Raw genomic sequence first — 13,705 nt, forward strand, 5'->3', positions numbered from 1 at the left:
ACGTCATCAAACCTTTGGCCAATCCCTTATCAAGACAGCAGAACAAGGGGTTTCCCTGGTGGCGCAGTGGTTGGGAGCCCGCCTGCCGATGCAGGGGATACGGGTTCGTGCCCCGGTCCGGGGGGATCCCACATGCCGCGGAGCGGCTGGGCCCGTGAGCCATGCCCGCTGAGCCTGCGCGTCTGGAGCCTGTGCTCCGCAACGGGAGGGGCCACAACAGTGGGAGGCCCTCGTAACGCAAAAAAAAAAAAAAAAGACAGCAGAACTGTTGGAAGCCAACCTGGAGCCTCTGTGCCATGACAGGGTCATGGAACAACACCAAGACAGCACTGCAGGGCAGTGCTGTGCCCAGGAAGCTGACTACATCTTTTCTGAGCTGTTTTGTAATTTTGTGCTTCTGCCTTGAAAAAGTACATGGGGGATTTGCCCCCCGTCCCAAGCTTAACCGTGTAAAACATCCTCTTCCCCCTCCCAAACCAAAACCTATGAATTGGGACTTTTTAACAACAGCCCCTGCCTGGTGGGAGAAAAACAAACAACCTAGAAATGTAGGGTGGTTTCTATGGAAAACACCAATAATAAAAAAACAATGGCCCTACATGGGAGTAAGAAATGATTACGGGTATTGTTGGTTCTGGTATAAGGATAAATTAATCATACAGAGTCAACTGCCAACATTGGAATTGTTGACTCGTCTATTCAGACAAGACTTCTTGCCAAGAGGAACACAGTGATAGATTAAATTGTGAAATATATTGTAGATGATTTAGGGGTACCTTGTTATAACTTGTCCATGCGGACCTCTGGGACACATAGGAAAGTTCAGGAAACTTCCTCCTTCATAGTTTCTTTTAATGGCTTGTTACATATTAGCTTGGCTTTGTTATTAGTACGGATTGAACCTACTCTAAGAAAAAACAATGATGTTTTGAGAACCTTTAGAATTACTTTAAAAGTACATCTAGAAATATTAGGTACCATCTATTATAAATATCTTCTGAGGTTTTAATTAAACACCTGATGATGTAATCACTTAGGGTATATAAACCTGACTGTAAGAAAATAAAGCGAAGAGAGACCATGCTTGCACATACAGAGTGTTACTGATTTATTTAACTTCTCCTCACAGACGCTGTCCATCCCTCAGGTACTCCTGGACCTGCAGGAGCTGGACTCCCGCACAGAACCACTGACATGTGCTACAGCCTGATAACGTGGGCTCTCTTGGGAAGTATGTTCTCATCAGTTCCGAATTTCTGCGTGGTTCTTGGGCACAGCCACGTATCGAAGTTTCCTGAGTAAAGGTGGTCTCTGCAGCATCTGCGTGTCCCACAGGTACTCGGGGGACAGCACCTTGCTGGGCTTGTGATACAGCAGGTACTTGTTCAGGTGGCTCTCATCGTGCCACACGGCCTCGATGCCGTTGGCCTGGTCGGCCATCATCGCCTGGTGACAGGCCGTGGTGAGCCGGTAAACCTCAGGGACCGACCCCCCAAAAAAGGCTCCCATATAGTAAAAATCACCCTCATCTCTCGGAATGTAGGCCTGAGACAAGGGCCGGCGTTCATAGGTGAAGGACTGGCGATCAGCTGCGTAGAAACCAGGATGGAGGGTCCCAAAGAGCGGTGCCAGGATCTCCACGCCCACGTGGTCGCTGAACTTCATGTCCACGTCCAAGCACACCAGGTAATGGACCTCGTGGAGGAAGCGCTGCTGGGAGAATTTGCTGATCATCTCCATCCGGTGCATGGATATGTCCTGCCAGCGTTTGTAGTTTCGGACCTTGAGGACCACCACCTGCCTCCCTTCCTGGAGGGGGATCTGGGGCACATCCGCCGGCTGGTCAGTGAAGACGTAGTAGTTGACCTTGTGTCCCACCATGAAGTACTTCTCGGCCGTCTCCAGGAAGAGCTTCAGGAAGACCACGTATCTAAAACCAACAAGCCCCCCCGGGAAAGAGAGGGTGGGTATTAACAGAATCACACAGCAGCAAAATAATAGACTTTTAGGCAGAAACAGTTTATAAAACTTTAGCCATACCTTGAGGACATTATGCTAAGTGAAATAAGCCAACCACAAAAAGTCAAGTACTATATGATTTTACTTGTATGAGGTATCTAGAATAGGCAAATTCACAGACCCAGAAATAGAATGGTGGTTGCAAGAGTTTGGGGGAGGGGGAATGGGGAGTTAGTGTTTAATAGGCATAAAGTTGCAGTTTTGCAAGATGAGAACCGTTCTGGAGAGGGACAGTGGTGATGGTTGTACAACAACTTGACTACGTAACTCTACTGAACTGTATACTTAAAAATAGGTTAGACGGTAAATTTTATGTTATGTGCATTTTACCACAATTAAAAATCAGAAAAATAAAATAAAAACCATAGACATTCTCCTAGCTAAAGACAATGTACCCTGACTGGATAGTAGGAGGAGGGATTCAGATTGCTTGGTGTTGAGCAAATACTCTCAACCATAGAATATTTTATTAATCCACAAGTTTGGCAAAAATTCAAATGATAGATAGTATCCAAATGATGGATATCTCCCAGCTCAGGACCTTCAATGCCTTCTTGTCTTTTTTTTTTTTAATTGAGGTATAGTTGATTTACAAGACTATATTAGTTTCAGGTGTACATCATAGTCATTCAAAATTTTTATAGATTATATTCCATTTAAAGTTATTATAAAATATTGTCTATACTCCCTGTGGTGTACAATATAAATAAAACAAATGAATATAACAAAACAGAAACAGACTCACAGATATAGAGAACAAACGAGTGGTTACCAGTGGGGATACTAGCGGAGGAGGGGCAAGACTGAGGTAGGGGACTAAAAGGTACAAACTACTATGCATAAAATAAATGGCTTCTTGTCTTAACAAAAGAACAAAGCAATTCAAGATCCTACAGTGGGACTTCCCTGGTGGTTAAGAATCCACCTGCTAATGCAGGAGAAAAGGGGTTCAATCCCTGGTCTAGGAAGACCCCACATGCTGCAGAGCAACTAAGCTCGTGTGCTGCAACTACTGAGCCTGCACTCTAGAGGTCGCGAGCCACAACTACTGAAGCCCGCGTGCCTAGAGCCCATGCTCTGCAACAAGAGAAGCCACTGCAATGAGAAGCCTGTACACAGCAATGAAGACCCAACTCAACCAAAAATAAATAAATAAATTAATTAATTTAAAAAAATAAACTAAAAAAAAAAAAAAGATCCTATAGAGGTCTATTGGGCCCTACAAGATCTGCTCTGACCTTGTCTACTTCTTCTCTGTCCTCCATCCTCTGTCCTGGGCAGGCCAGCTCCTAGATATTCCTGACACATGCCTTGCATACTTCTCCAGGCCTTTGCATTTTTTTCTGCCTGGAATCCATTCCCTGCAATGCTCACCCCTATAGTAGCCTTCCATCCTCTGACTAATGCCCAGAACTGGACATGCCTTATACCTCTTCCAGCTGGTACTTACACAGATGCATCCAAATGTAAAACTCCAGCAGGCTGTGCACTTGAACATGTACATTTGACTATGTGCAAATTATAACTCAATAAAAAAAGAGCAAATAAATATATAAACAAATAAATATGAAAACAAATCGCTCTCTATCCCTTGCCCAAACTTAATTATTTTTTAAAGCTCATATCACCATCTGACATATTTTGTATTTGTGTTTCACTTATTCTTTTGTTTTTTTCCACTAGAATATATCTCCACAAGAGCAGGGCCTTTAACTATTTTGTTCACTGCCTTACAATTAAAAAACAATTAAAATTTGTGCACTTCATCATATGTACATTTTACCTAGAAAACAGAAAACTGTAAACGCATATTGAACTCTAGTTAATGATATGCACAGAGAAGTATTGGGGGGCAGTGGTGCTGATGTCTGAAATTTACTTTCACGTATATCAAAATGGACTGATGGATGGACAAAAGAATGGACAGATAAATAGATTAGTGATAAAGCAAGTACAATAATATATTTGTTATGAAGCCTATGGGACTTAATGATATACCATAAAAAGAAATAATATATTCATTATGGGAATCCCAGAAGAAGAGAAAGAAAAAGGGACAGAAAATATATTTAAAGTAATAATGGTTGAAAATTTCCCAAATGAGAGACATGGACATCCAGATTCATGAGCCCCAAAGGACACCAAAAAGGTTGAACCTGAAAAGGACTACACTGAGACACACTATAATTAAATTGTAAAAAGTCAAAGATGAAGAGAGGATTTTGAAAGCAGCAAGAGAAAAGTGAGTCATCACATACCAGGGAACCCCCATAAGACTACAGGTAGATTTCTTAAAGGAAACTTTGCAGCCCAGGAGAGAGTGGGATGATATATTCAAAAAATTGAAAGAAAAGGCTGTCAACCAAGAATACTACACCCAGCAAAACTCTCCTTCAGGAATGAAGGAGAGATAAATACCTTCCCAAACAAACAAAAGTTGAGGGAGTTTATCACCACTAGACCTGCCTTAAAAGAAATGGTAAAGGGCATTCCACTCTTCAAGCAGAAAGAAAAGGATGTTAGTTGATATCATAAAAACATATTCATATATGTGTAAAATTCACTGATAATAGTAAATATATAAAGTCAGATTTTGGTGTGTAATTCACTTATAATTCTAGTTGAAAAGTTGAAAAACAAACGTATTTAAAAAATATAACTACGGGGTTTCCCTGGTGGCGCAGTGGTTGAGAGTCCACCTGCCGATGCAGGGGACACGGGTTCGTGCCCCGGTCCGGGAGGATCCCACATGCCGCGGAGCGGCTGGGCCCGTGAGCCGTGGCCGCTGGGCCTGCGCGTCTGCAACAGGAGAGGCCACAACAGTGAGAGGCCCGTGTACCGCAAAAAAACAAAAACAAAAAACAAAAACATAACTACAATCATTTTAATATATACACAATATAAAATATGTAAACTGTAACATCAATAACCTAAAATGTGAGAAGGGAGAAGTAAAAATATAAAATTTACGTATGCTATCAAAGTTAAGTCATTATCAGCTTAAAATAGGTTGTTATAAATATATTTTATGTAATTCTCATAGTAATGACAAAAGAAAAACCTGTAGTAGATACATAAAATATATGATAAAAGAGTCAAAGCCACCACCACAAAAATTCATTGAGTCACAAAAGAAGAGAGCAAGATAAAAGGTAAGGAACAAAGGATCAGCAAAACAGTTAGAAAACAATGAACAAAATGGCAAAAGTAAGTCCTTACCTATCAATAATTGCTTTAAACTATTTTAAACAGAAAAGGATTAAATTTTCCAGTCAAAAGACATAGAATGGCTGAATGGATTTAAAACTTAAAAATAAAAAACAAGATCCAACAATATGCTGCCTATAAGACAGAGACTCATTTTAGTTTTAAAGACACACATAGATTGATAGTGAAGGGATGGAAAGAAGATATTTCAAACACATGTAACCAAAAGAGAGAAGGGGTAGCTAAACTTGTATCAGAAAAATAGACTTGAAGCTAAAAAATGATGAAAAGAGACAAACAATGTCATTATATAATGATAAAAGGGTCAATCCATCAAGAAGATATAACAATTGTAAGTACTTATGCACCTAACATTGGAGCACCTAAACATATAGAGCACATACTAACAGAACTTGAAAGAGAAATAAGTAGCAATACAATATTAGTTGGGGACTTTAATATCTCACTTTCAAAATTGGATAGATCATCCAGACAGAGGCTCTTAAGGAAACAGCAGATCTGAACAACACTATAGATCCAAATGTACCTAACACACATATACAGAATATTCCATCCAACTACAGCAGAATACACATTCTTCTCAAGTGCATATGGAACATTTTCTAGGATGGATCATATGTTAGGCCACAAAAAAATTCTTAGCAAACTTAAAATATTGAAATCATACCAAGCATATTTTCTGACCACATACTATGAAACTAGAAATCAGTAACAGAGGAAAGCTGGAAATTTCACAAATACATGAAAATTAAACTACATGCTCCTGAACAACCAATGGATCAAAGAAGAAATCAAAAGGCAAATGAAAAAATATCTTGAGAAAATAAAATCACAACATACCAAAACTTATGTGATGCAGGAAAAACAGTTCTAAGAGGGAAGTTTATAGTGAAAAATGCATTTAAAAAAAAAAAAGGAAACATCTCAAATAAACAACCTAACTTTAAATCTCAAGGAAAAGGAAAAAGAAGAACAAACTAAGCCTAAAGTTAGCAGAAGGAAAGAAATAATAAACGTTAGATGGAATGTAAATTGATACAGCCAATTTGGAGAACAGCATGGAGGTTCCTTAAAAAACTAAAAATAGAATTACTATATAACCCAGCAATCCCACTACTGGGCATATACCCAGAGAAAACCATAATTCAAAAAGACACTTGCACCCCAGTGTTCATTGCAGCACTATTTACAATAGCCAGGTCATGGAAGCAACGTAAATGCCCATCGACAGACGAATGGATAAAGAAGATGTGGTACATATATAGCAGAAATAGAGACACAGATGTAGAGAACAAATGTATGCACACCAAGGGGGGAAAGCGGGGAAGGGGGGTGGGGGTGGGATGAACTGGGAGATTGGGATTGACATATATACACTTATATGTATAAAATAGAGAACTAATAAGAACCTGCTGTATAAAACATAAATAAATAAAATAAAATTCAAAAAAAAGGAAAAAATAAAATAAACATTAGATCAGAAATAAATGAAATCGAGAACGGGAAAACAATAAAAAAGAAAGTAAGGATTGGTTCTTTGAAAAGATAAACAAAATAGACAAACTTTTAGCTAGACTAACCAAGAAAAGAGAGGACATAAATAAATAAAATTATAAATGAAAGAGGAAACATTACAACTGATAGCACAGAAATACAAAGGATTATAAGAAACTGCTATGAACTACCATACATCAACAAATTAGACAACCTAGAAGAAGTGGATAAGTGCCTAGAAACACATAACCTACCCAGATTGAATCATGAAGAAACAGAAAATCTGAACAGACCAAAAATGAGTAAGGAGATTGACTCAGAAATCTCCCATAAAAGAAAAGCCCAGGACCAGATGGTTTCACTGGTGAATTTTACCAAATGTTTAAAGAAGAATTAATGCCAATATTTCTCAAAGTCTTTCAAAACACTGAAGAAAAGGGATCATTCCCAAACTCATTTTACTAGGCCAGCATTTTCCTGATATTAAAACCAAATAAGGACACTACAAGAAAAGAAAACTACAGGCCAATATCTTTGGTGAATTCAGATGCAAAAATTCTCAACAAAATACAAGCAAACCAAATTCGAAAGCACATTAAAAGGATGACATGCAAGGATGGCTCAACATACACAAATCAATAAATGTGATACAGCACATTCACAGAATGAAGGATAAAAATCATAAAATCATCTCAATAGATGCAGAAAAAACATTTGACAGAATTTAGCATCCATTCACGATAAAAAAATCTCTCAACAGAATGTACCTCAACATATTAAAGCCATGTATAACAAGCCCACAACTAATATCATACTCAACAGTTAAGGGTTGAAAGCTTTTCCTCTAAGATCGGGAACAGGACAAGGGTGCCCACATTTTTTTTTTCTTTTTTTTTGGTTGTACCACACAGCTTGCAGGATCTTAGTTCCCTGACCAGGGATTGAACCCATACCCCGGCAGTGAAAGGGCCAAGTCCTAACCACTGGACTGCCAGGGAATTCCCAAGGGTGCCCACTTTTATGACTCCTGTTCAACATAGTACAGAAAGTCCTAGCCAGAGTAATCAGGCAAGAAAAAGAAATAAAAGGCATCTGGAAGGAAGAAGTAAAATTGTCTGTTTGTAGATGACGTGATTTTATATATAGAAAATCCTAAAGACTACACCATAAAACTTATATCTAATCAACAGATTCAGTAAAGTTGCAGGATACAGAATCAACATACAAAAATCAATAGCAGGGAATTCCCTGGTGGTGCAGTGGTTAAGAATCTGCCTGCCAACGCACGGGACATGGGTGTGATCCCTGGTCTGGGAAGATCCCACATGCCATGGAGCAACTAAGCCCATGTGCCACAACTACTGAGCCTGCGCTCTAGGCCCCACACGCCACAACTACTGAGCCCGCGTGCTGCAACCGCTGAAGCCGGTGCGCCTAGAGCCCGCGCTCCACAACAAGAAAAGATACCGCAATGAGAAGCCCGTGTACCACAACGAAGAGTAGCCCCTGCTCACCACAACTAGAGAAAGCCCGTGCGCGGCAATGAAGACCCAACGCAGCCAAAAATAATTAAATATATTTTTTTAAAAAAAGCAATGACTACAAGAATTAATAAAAAAACTTCATGAAAAAAAATCAATAGCATTTCTATACACTAACAACAAACTATCCCAAAAAAAAAGTTAAGAAAATAATCCCACTTACAATTGCATGAAAAACAATAAAATACTTAGGAATTAACCTAACCAAAGAGGTGAAAGATGCATATACTGAAAACTATAAGGCACTGATGAAAGGAACTGAAGAAGACACAAATAATTGGAAAGATATCCTGTGTTCATGGATTGGAAGATTTAATATTGCTAAAATGTCCATACTACCGAAAGTCATCTATAGATTCAATGCAATCCCTGTAAAGATTTCAATGGTTTTTTTGTTTCTTTGTTTGTTTTTGCGGTACGCGGGCCTCTCACCGCTGCGGCCCCTCCCACCGCGGAGCACAGGCTCCGGACGCGCAGGCCCAGCGGCCACGGCTCACGGGCCCAGCCGCTCCGCGGCACGCGGGATCCTCCCGGACCGGGGCACGAACCCGTGTCCCCTGCATCGGCAGGCGGACCCCCAACCACCGCACCACCAGGGAAGCCCTCAATGGTATTTTTAACAGAAATAGAAAGAAAGAAAAAAAAAATGTCCTAAAATACATCTGGACACAAGAGACCCTGAATAGCCAAAGTAATTCTGGAAAGAAAGAACAAAGCTGGAGGCATCACACATCTAGATTATATTACAAAACCACAGTTAATCAAAACAGTAATGGTACTGGCAAAGAAATAGACACATAGACCAGTGGAACAGAACTGAGAACCCAGGAGTAAATTCGTGCATATGCAGTCAGGTAATATTTGACCTGACTCAAAGAATACTCAGTGGAGAAAAGACAGTCTTTTCAATAAATGGTGCTGGGAAAATAGAAAATTCATGTGCAAAAGCATGACAATAGACCCCTATCTTACACTACTGAGAAAAATGAACTTGAAATGGATTGAAGACTTACATGTAAGACCTGAAACCATAAAATTCCTAGTAGAAAACAGGGGGAAAGCTCCTGCACATTGATCTTTGCAATGATTTATTGGATATGCCACCAAAGCACGAGCAACAAAGAATAAACAAGTGAGACTACAGCAAACTGAAAAGCTTCTGCACAGCAAGAAAAATAATCAACAAAATGAGAAGGCAACCTACAGGATGGGAGAAAATATTTGCAAACAGTTGGCCTCCCTGGGTAATAGATTGGGGTAATGCAGCACACATGTATGAGCTGTGGTGCGGTTAAGCCCCCGGCACAACGGCTGGTACGTGGAAGTGGTGGACGTCAGCCGCCCGTCTCTGAAAGGTTGACACGGTGACCTCTGGAACAGATGACTCTCAGGTGTGGGGCTGCTATTTTGAGCAGCGGTCTGCCCAGTGATGCCCTGAAGATCCCACCAAGTTCACCTCCACCCAAAGGCACACGTGCCTCCACACCCCCACCCACCCTGTGAGCTGAGCACCCTGTCCGGGAAAAGAGAGACACCGAGAGAGGAGTGCCCCCCTGCAGCTCGGGCCGGTTTCCCGGTTCACCCTGGCGAGCATCCTTCACTTACTTTTTGATGGCAAACACGGTCAGCCCGACGGTGATGTTTCTGAACTGCACATCCAAGATGGCAGAGTCAAAGGTCCCATCCCAGACGATGGGTGCAAACCAGGGAGTCATGACCAGCACGTCCACTCTCCTGGGGAGATGAGTCACAGTGTGTGAGAGCGGGGCATGGGATGTGGGCCACAGAGAAGGATTTGTCCAAAGTCGCACAGTCTGTGAGCTGCAGAGCTAGGAGCTGACAGGACTCCAGACTCCCAGCCCAGGGCTCTTGGCACCACAAGCTCAGCACCCGAGGCTCAACACTCCCATCCCTTCACCGCCCTAACTCAGAGTATCTCCTGAGTCCCAGCCATCGGCTGGATCCCGTAGGACACTCCTTCTCTGAAGCCTCCCAACCCTGTCTCCAGGAGGAGAACAGTCTCAAGTGAGGGCAAAAGCACTAAGCCCTCTCCCAGCACATGCGTACTTTGCCATAATAAGAAATATATATTTGCCACTCCCTCCCCTTACCTGACACAGAGCTAGTAAGACCCTTGGGATTTCAGGGGTCGTAGGAGCGTCATTTGAGGGGTCGTAGGAGCGTCTCTTTCTAATGAGGTGACTCTGGGTGGGCTCGTGGGTAGTTCAGGACGGGGGTTGGTCACCAGAAAGACCAAGCCAGGATTAGAAACTTGGAACTTTCAGCCTCGTATCCCATCCTTCAGGGAAGGGAGAGGGGCTGGAGATCGAGTTAATACTCAGTCATGCCAGCGTGATGAAGCCTCCATAAAAGTCCCTGAACTGTGGGGTCCGGAGGGCTTCCGGGTTGGTGAGCACACAGAGGTGCTGGGAGGGAGATGCCCCCGGGGAGGGCATGGAAGCCGCGCCCCCTCCCCATTCCTGGCCCTATTTACCTCTTCGTCTGACTGTCCCTGACCTGCACCCTTTACAACAAGCCAAGAATCAAGTAAGTAAACTGTTTTCTTGAGTTCTGGGAGCATTCCAGCAAATCATCAAACCCAAGGAGCGGGTGGTGAGACATGATTTACAGCCCGTCGGTCGGAAGCACGGGTGACAACCTGGCCTGTGACAGGTGTGTGAATAGGGGCCCTGGGGCTGAGCCCTCCCCCTGTGGGGTCTGTGCTAACTGCGGGGAGTGTCAGAATCACTTGGCGGGGAAAACCCACACGCTTGCTGTGAGGAGAGAAATCGTTGAGTTCTCTTTCAGGGACAAAGCTGAGTTTCAAGGCCCCGCCCCTCTCAGGGGCCCTGTGTTCTCCGCCCCTTCTCCATCTTGCAGCGGCACAGACGCCTCTCACCTCTCCCCCTACTCTTATTTCACAAGGGTTCATTCACTTGTTCATCACACCACCAGGATCCACCAAAAAAGCTCACGCCAACTTCTCCCTCCAGATCCGTGCTGGCCCACAGAAACATATGTAACTAGAAATGGTCTAGGAGCCACAGAAAAGTAAAAGGAACCAGGTAAAATTACAGGTAATTTGATATATCAATACTTTTTTTCACCCAATGTATCCAAAATATTATCATTTCAATAAGTAACTGATATTTTAATTGAAGTATAGTTAATTTACAATGTTGTGTTAGTTTCAAGGGTATAGCAAAGTGATTCAGTTACACATGTATGTATTCTTTTTCAGGTTCTTTTCCCATACAGGTTATTACAAGCTATTGAGTAGAGTTCCCTGTGCTATACACTGCGTCCTTGTTGTTTGCCTGTTTTATATATAGTAGTGTGTCCATGTTAATCCCAAACCCCTAGTACATTTTTCGAGTACTAAGTGTTTGAAGTCCACGCTGTCCTTCACACCAACAGCACATCTCATTCTAGAGCAGCCCTGCTTCTAGTGTTCATGGCCACACGTGGCTGGCGGCTCTAGAAACTCAAGGAGGGGTGGGCGCGGGTTTCAGAAATGACAGAGAGCATTTTCGGCTCTCCTGGCAGGGATGTGGCATATGACACGACAGACACCACCCAGCTTGTGTCCCGATCTGCCCCTCACCAGCCGTAGCGCCTCAGGCAACTTCCTTCACTTCTCTGAGCCTCAGTTTCCCTGCTCATAAAATGAGGGCTGATCCAAGTGGTCTCTGGGAGACTTCCTGCCCCGAAGCTCTGGGGTCTAGTGCCTCAGAAAAGGGCTGCCAGCACGCTCTCTCTGGCAGCAGAAGCAGGAGGTACAGGCACAGGCTAAGGAGGCTTGGATTTGGGGACAGGCGCTTGCGTGTGGAGGTGAGTTTGGAAGCATCATTCCTCAGATGTTTACACCCACGGAAAGACCTCAGGGATAACCCAGCCCAGACCCCTGCCATCCTTCCCCAAGAAGAAACAAGAGAAGGTTCTGTGCCTGGTATGGACCTCCACACAGCTCCTAATGACCAAGAATTAGAGGCATCTTCCATCGTTCCTTCAACTTGTACCAAACCCATTAAAAAACTAACCCAGCCTCCTATAGCACGGAAAGAAAGAAAAGGAAAAAGGCGAAAGAAAAGACTGAACCAGGGAGAGGAGCAAGTGAAAAGAAAACATGAGGTACGTGGTGGCAGGGAACCCACTGGCTGCAGCCATGGCAGGAACTCGCCTACTTACGTGGGCTTGAGGAGCTGGGCCTTGGGGTAAAGCAACCTGCGGACAAGACGCGCATGTGAGAAAATGCATCACAGACGCCCATGGCTGCAAGGGGCCTCCTCCCGGTTCAGTGTGCCAGCCCTGCCAGGAGGTGGCACTCAGCCACAGGGACTTCCTTCCTCCCTTCCTTCCTTCCTTCATCCAGCTGTGCCCACCCGGCCCTGGGGAGGCCACGTACTTGCCCAGGGATAAACTGATGGGGCTGAGATATGAGGAAAGGAAAGGAGGATCTTGATCTTCCCTAACTGTTCTATTATACTGCTGAGGTTAGAGACCCACCCATGTCTCTCTCGTCTCTCCTTGTGCACTGTAAGTCCTTCCAGCGGTCTAACTCATTACGACTAAGGTCTTCGTGTCCTGCTTTGTTCAGGGGTGGGAAGCCCAGGGCTGGCCCGCACCCACCCCATCCACGCCGTGCCCCCTGACAAATCTCACAAGTCGGGCTCTGTGGGGTGGGGGGTGGGTGAGGGAGGAGTATGGAGGAGGGAGACACATGGTGACTTGCTTGGAACTAGGCACAGAAACAGCCCAAAGATGAGATCTCTGATACCTGGGTACTTCAGGTATCCTGCAGGTGTCCAGGTGACAGTCACCTTCACTGAGGGAGGAAAACAGAGTGCTTAGAGCTGGGGACAGGGTGCTGGGAGAAGCACTGCCGTGCCAGACCGGCCAGGACACCCCGAGGGCCATCACGCCACAGCCCCTACTAAGGAAAGCTCCCCATGGCTGCAAAGCTTGGGCCATATGGCCAGGTGAGAGGACCAGGGGCAGGAAGCAGGGCAAAGAAACCTCGGACACGCTGACCCTGTCTGGGAGTTTGGTGCTCAGCTCTGCCCACAGGGATTCCACGCCCGATGGTGACAAACAGGCCTGGGGAGATCCCCGCTCTGGGGCGAAGGAGCAGGAGCCACGGCTGCCCAGGTTGGCCCTGGAATCCCAGAGGAAGCTCTGGCAATGCCCCCCTCACCCCTGGGAGCCCAGCTCCCGCCCTACCTGGACTCCTTTTTCTCCAGCTGCATCTGCTGCAGAACCACTCTGTGTGTATCCTGGCTGCAGAGAGGAAAGGTTCTCAGTCATTCCTTCAAAAGTAGCATCTTGCTAAGAAAGTGCCCCCTCAAGAGGAGAGGGGGCTAACCAGGCAAAGGCTAGGTTAGCATCCACTTCCACCAGCCCTGCCCTCCCTTCCAGCCCCTCCC

General features: G+C 44.2%; 1 protein-coding gene across 6 annotated transcripts in view; it reads right to left on the reverse strand.

The window, feature by feature from the left end:
* Positions 1-1,091: 1,091 nt before the first annotated feature.
* The window catches only part of ABO (ABO, alpha 1-3-N-acetylgalactosaminyltransferase and alpha 1-3-galactosyltransferase), a 27,121-nt gene continuing 14,507 nt past the window's right edge, over positions 1,092-13,705 (reverse strand). For all 6 annotated transcript variants that reach the window (XM_007111059.3, XM_007111058.3, XM_055089462.1 and 3 more), the window contains 5 exons: positions 13,503-13,559; positions 13,060-13,107; positions 12,471-12,506; positions 9,888-10,016; positions 1,092-1,930 (listed from right to left, as the gene is read on the reverse strand). In XM_007111059.3, the coding sequence (XP_007111121.2) occupies positions 1,243-1,930; positions 9,888-10,016; positions 12,471-12,506; positions 13,060-13,107; positions 13,503-13,559 (958 nt within the window). In that variant the 3' untranslated portion in view covers positions 1,092-1,242. The remainder of the gene's footprint in view (positions 1,931-9,887; positions 10,017-12,470; positions 12,507-13,059; positions 13,108-13,502; positions 13,560-13,705) is intronic.

Source organism: Physeter macrocephalus, chromosome 13, assembly GCF_002837175.3.
Source record: "Physeter macrocephalus isolate SW-GA chromosome 13, ASM283717v5, whole genome shotgun sequence".
NCBI lineage: Eukaryota > Metazoa > Chordata > Mammalia > Artiodactyla > Physeteridae > Physeter > Physeter macrocephalus.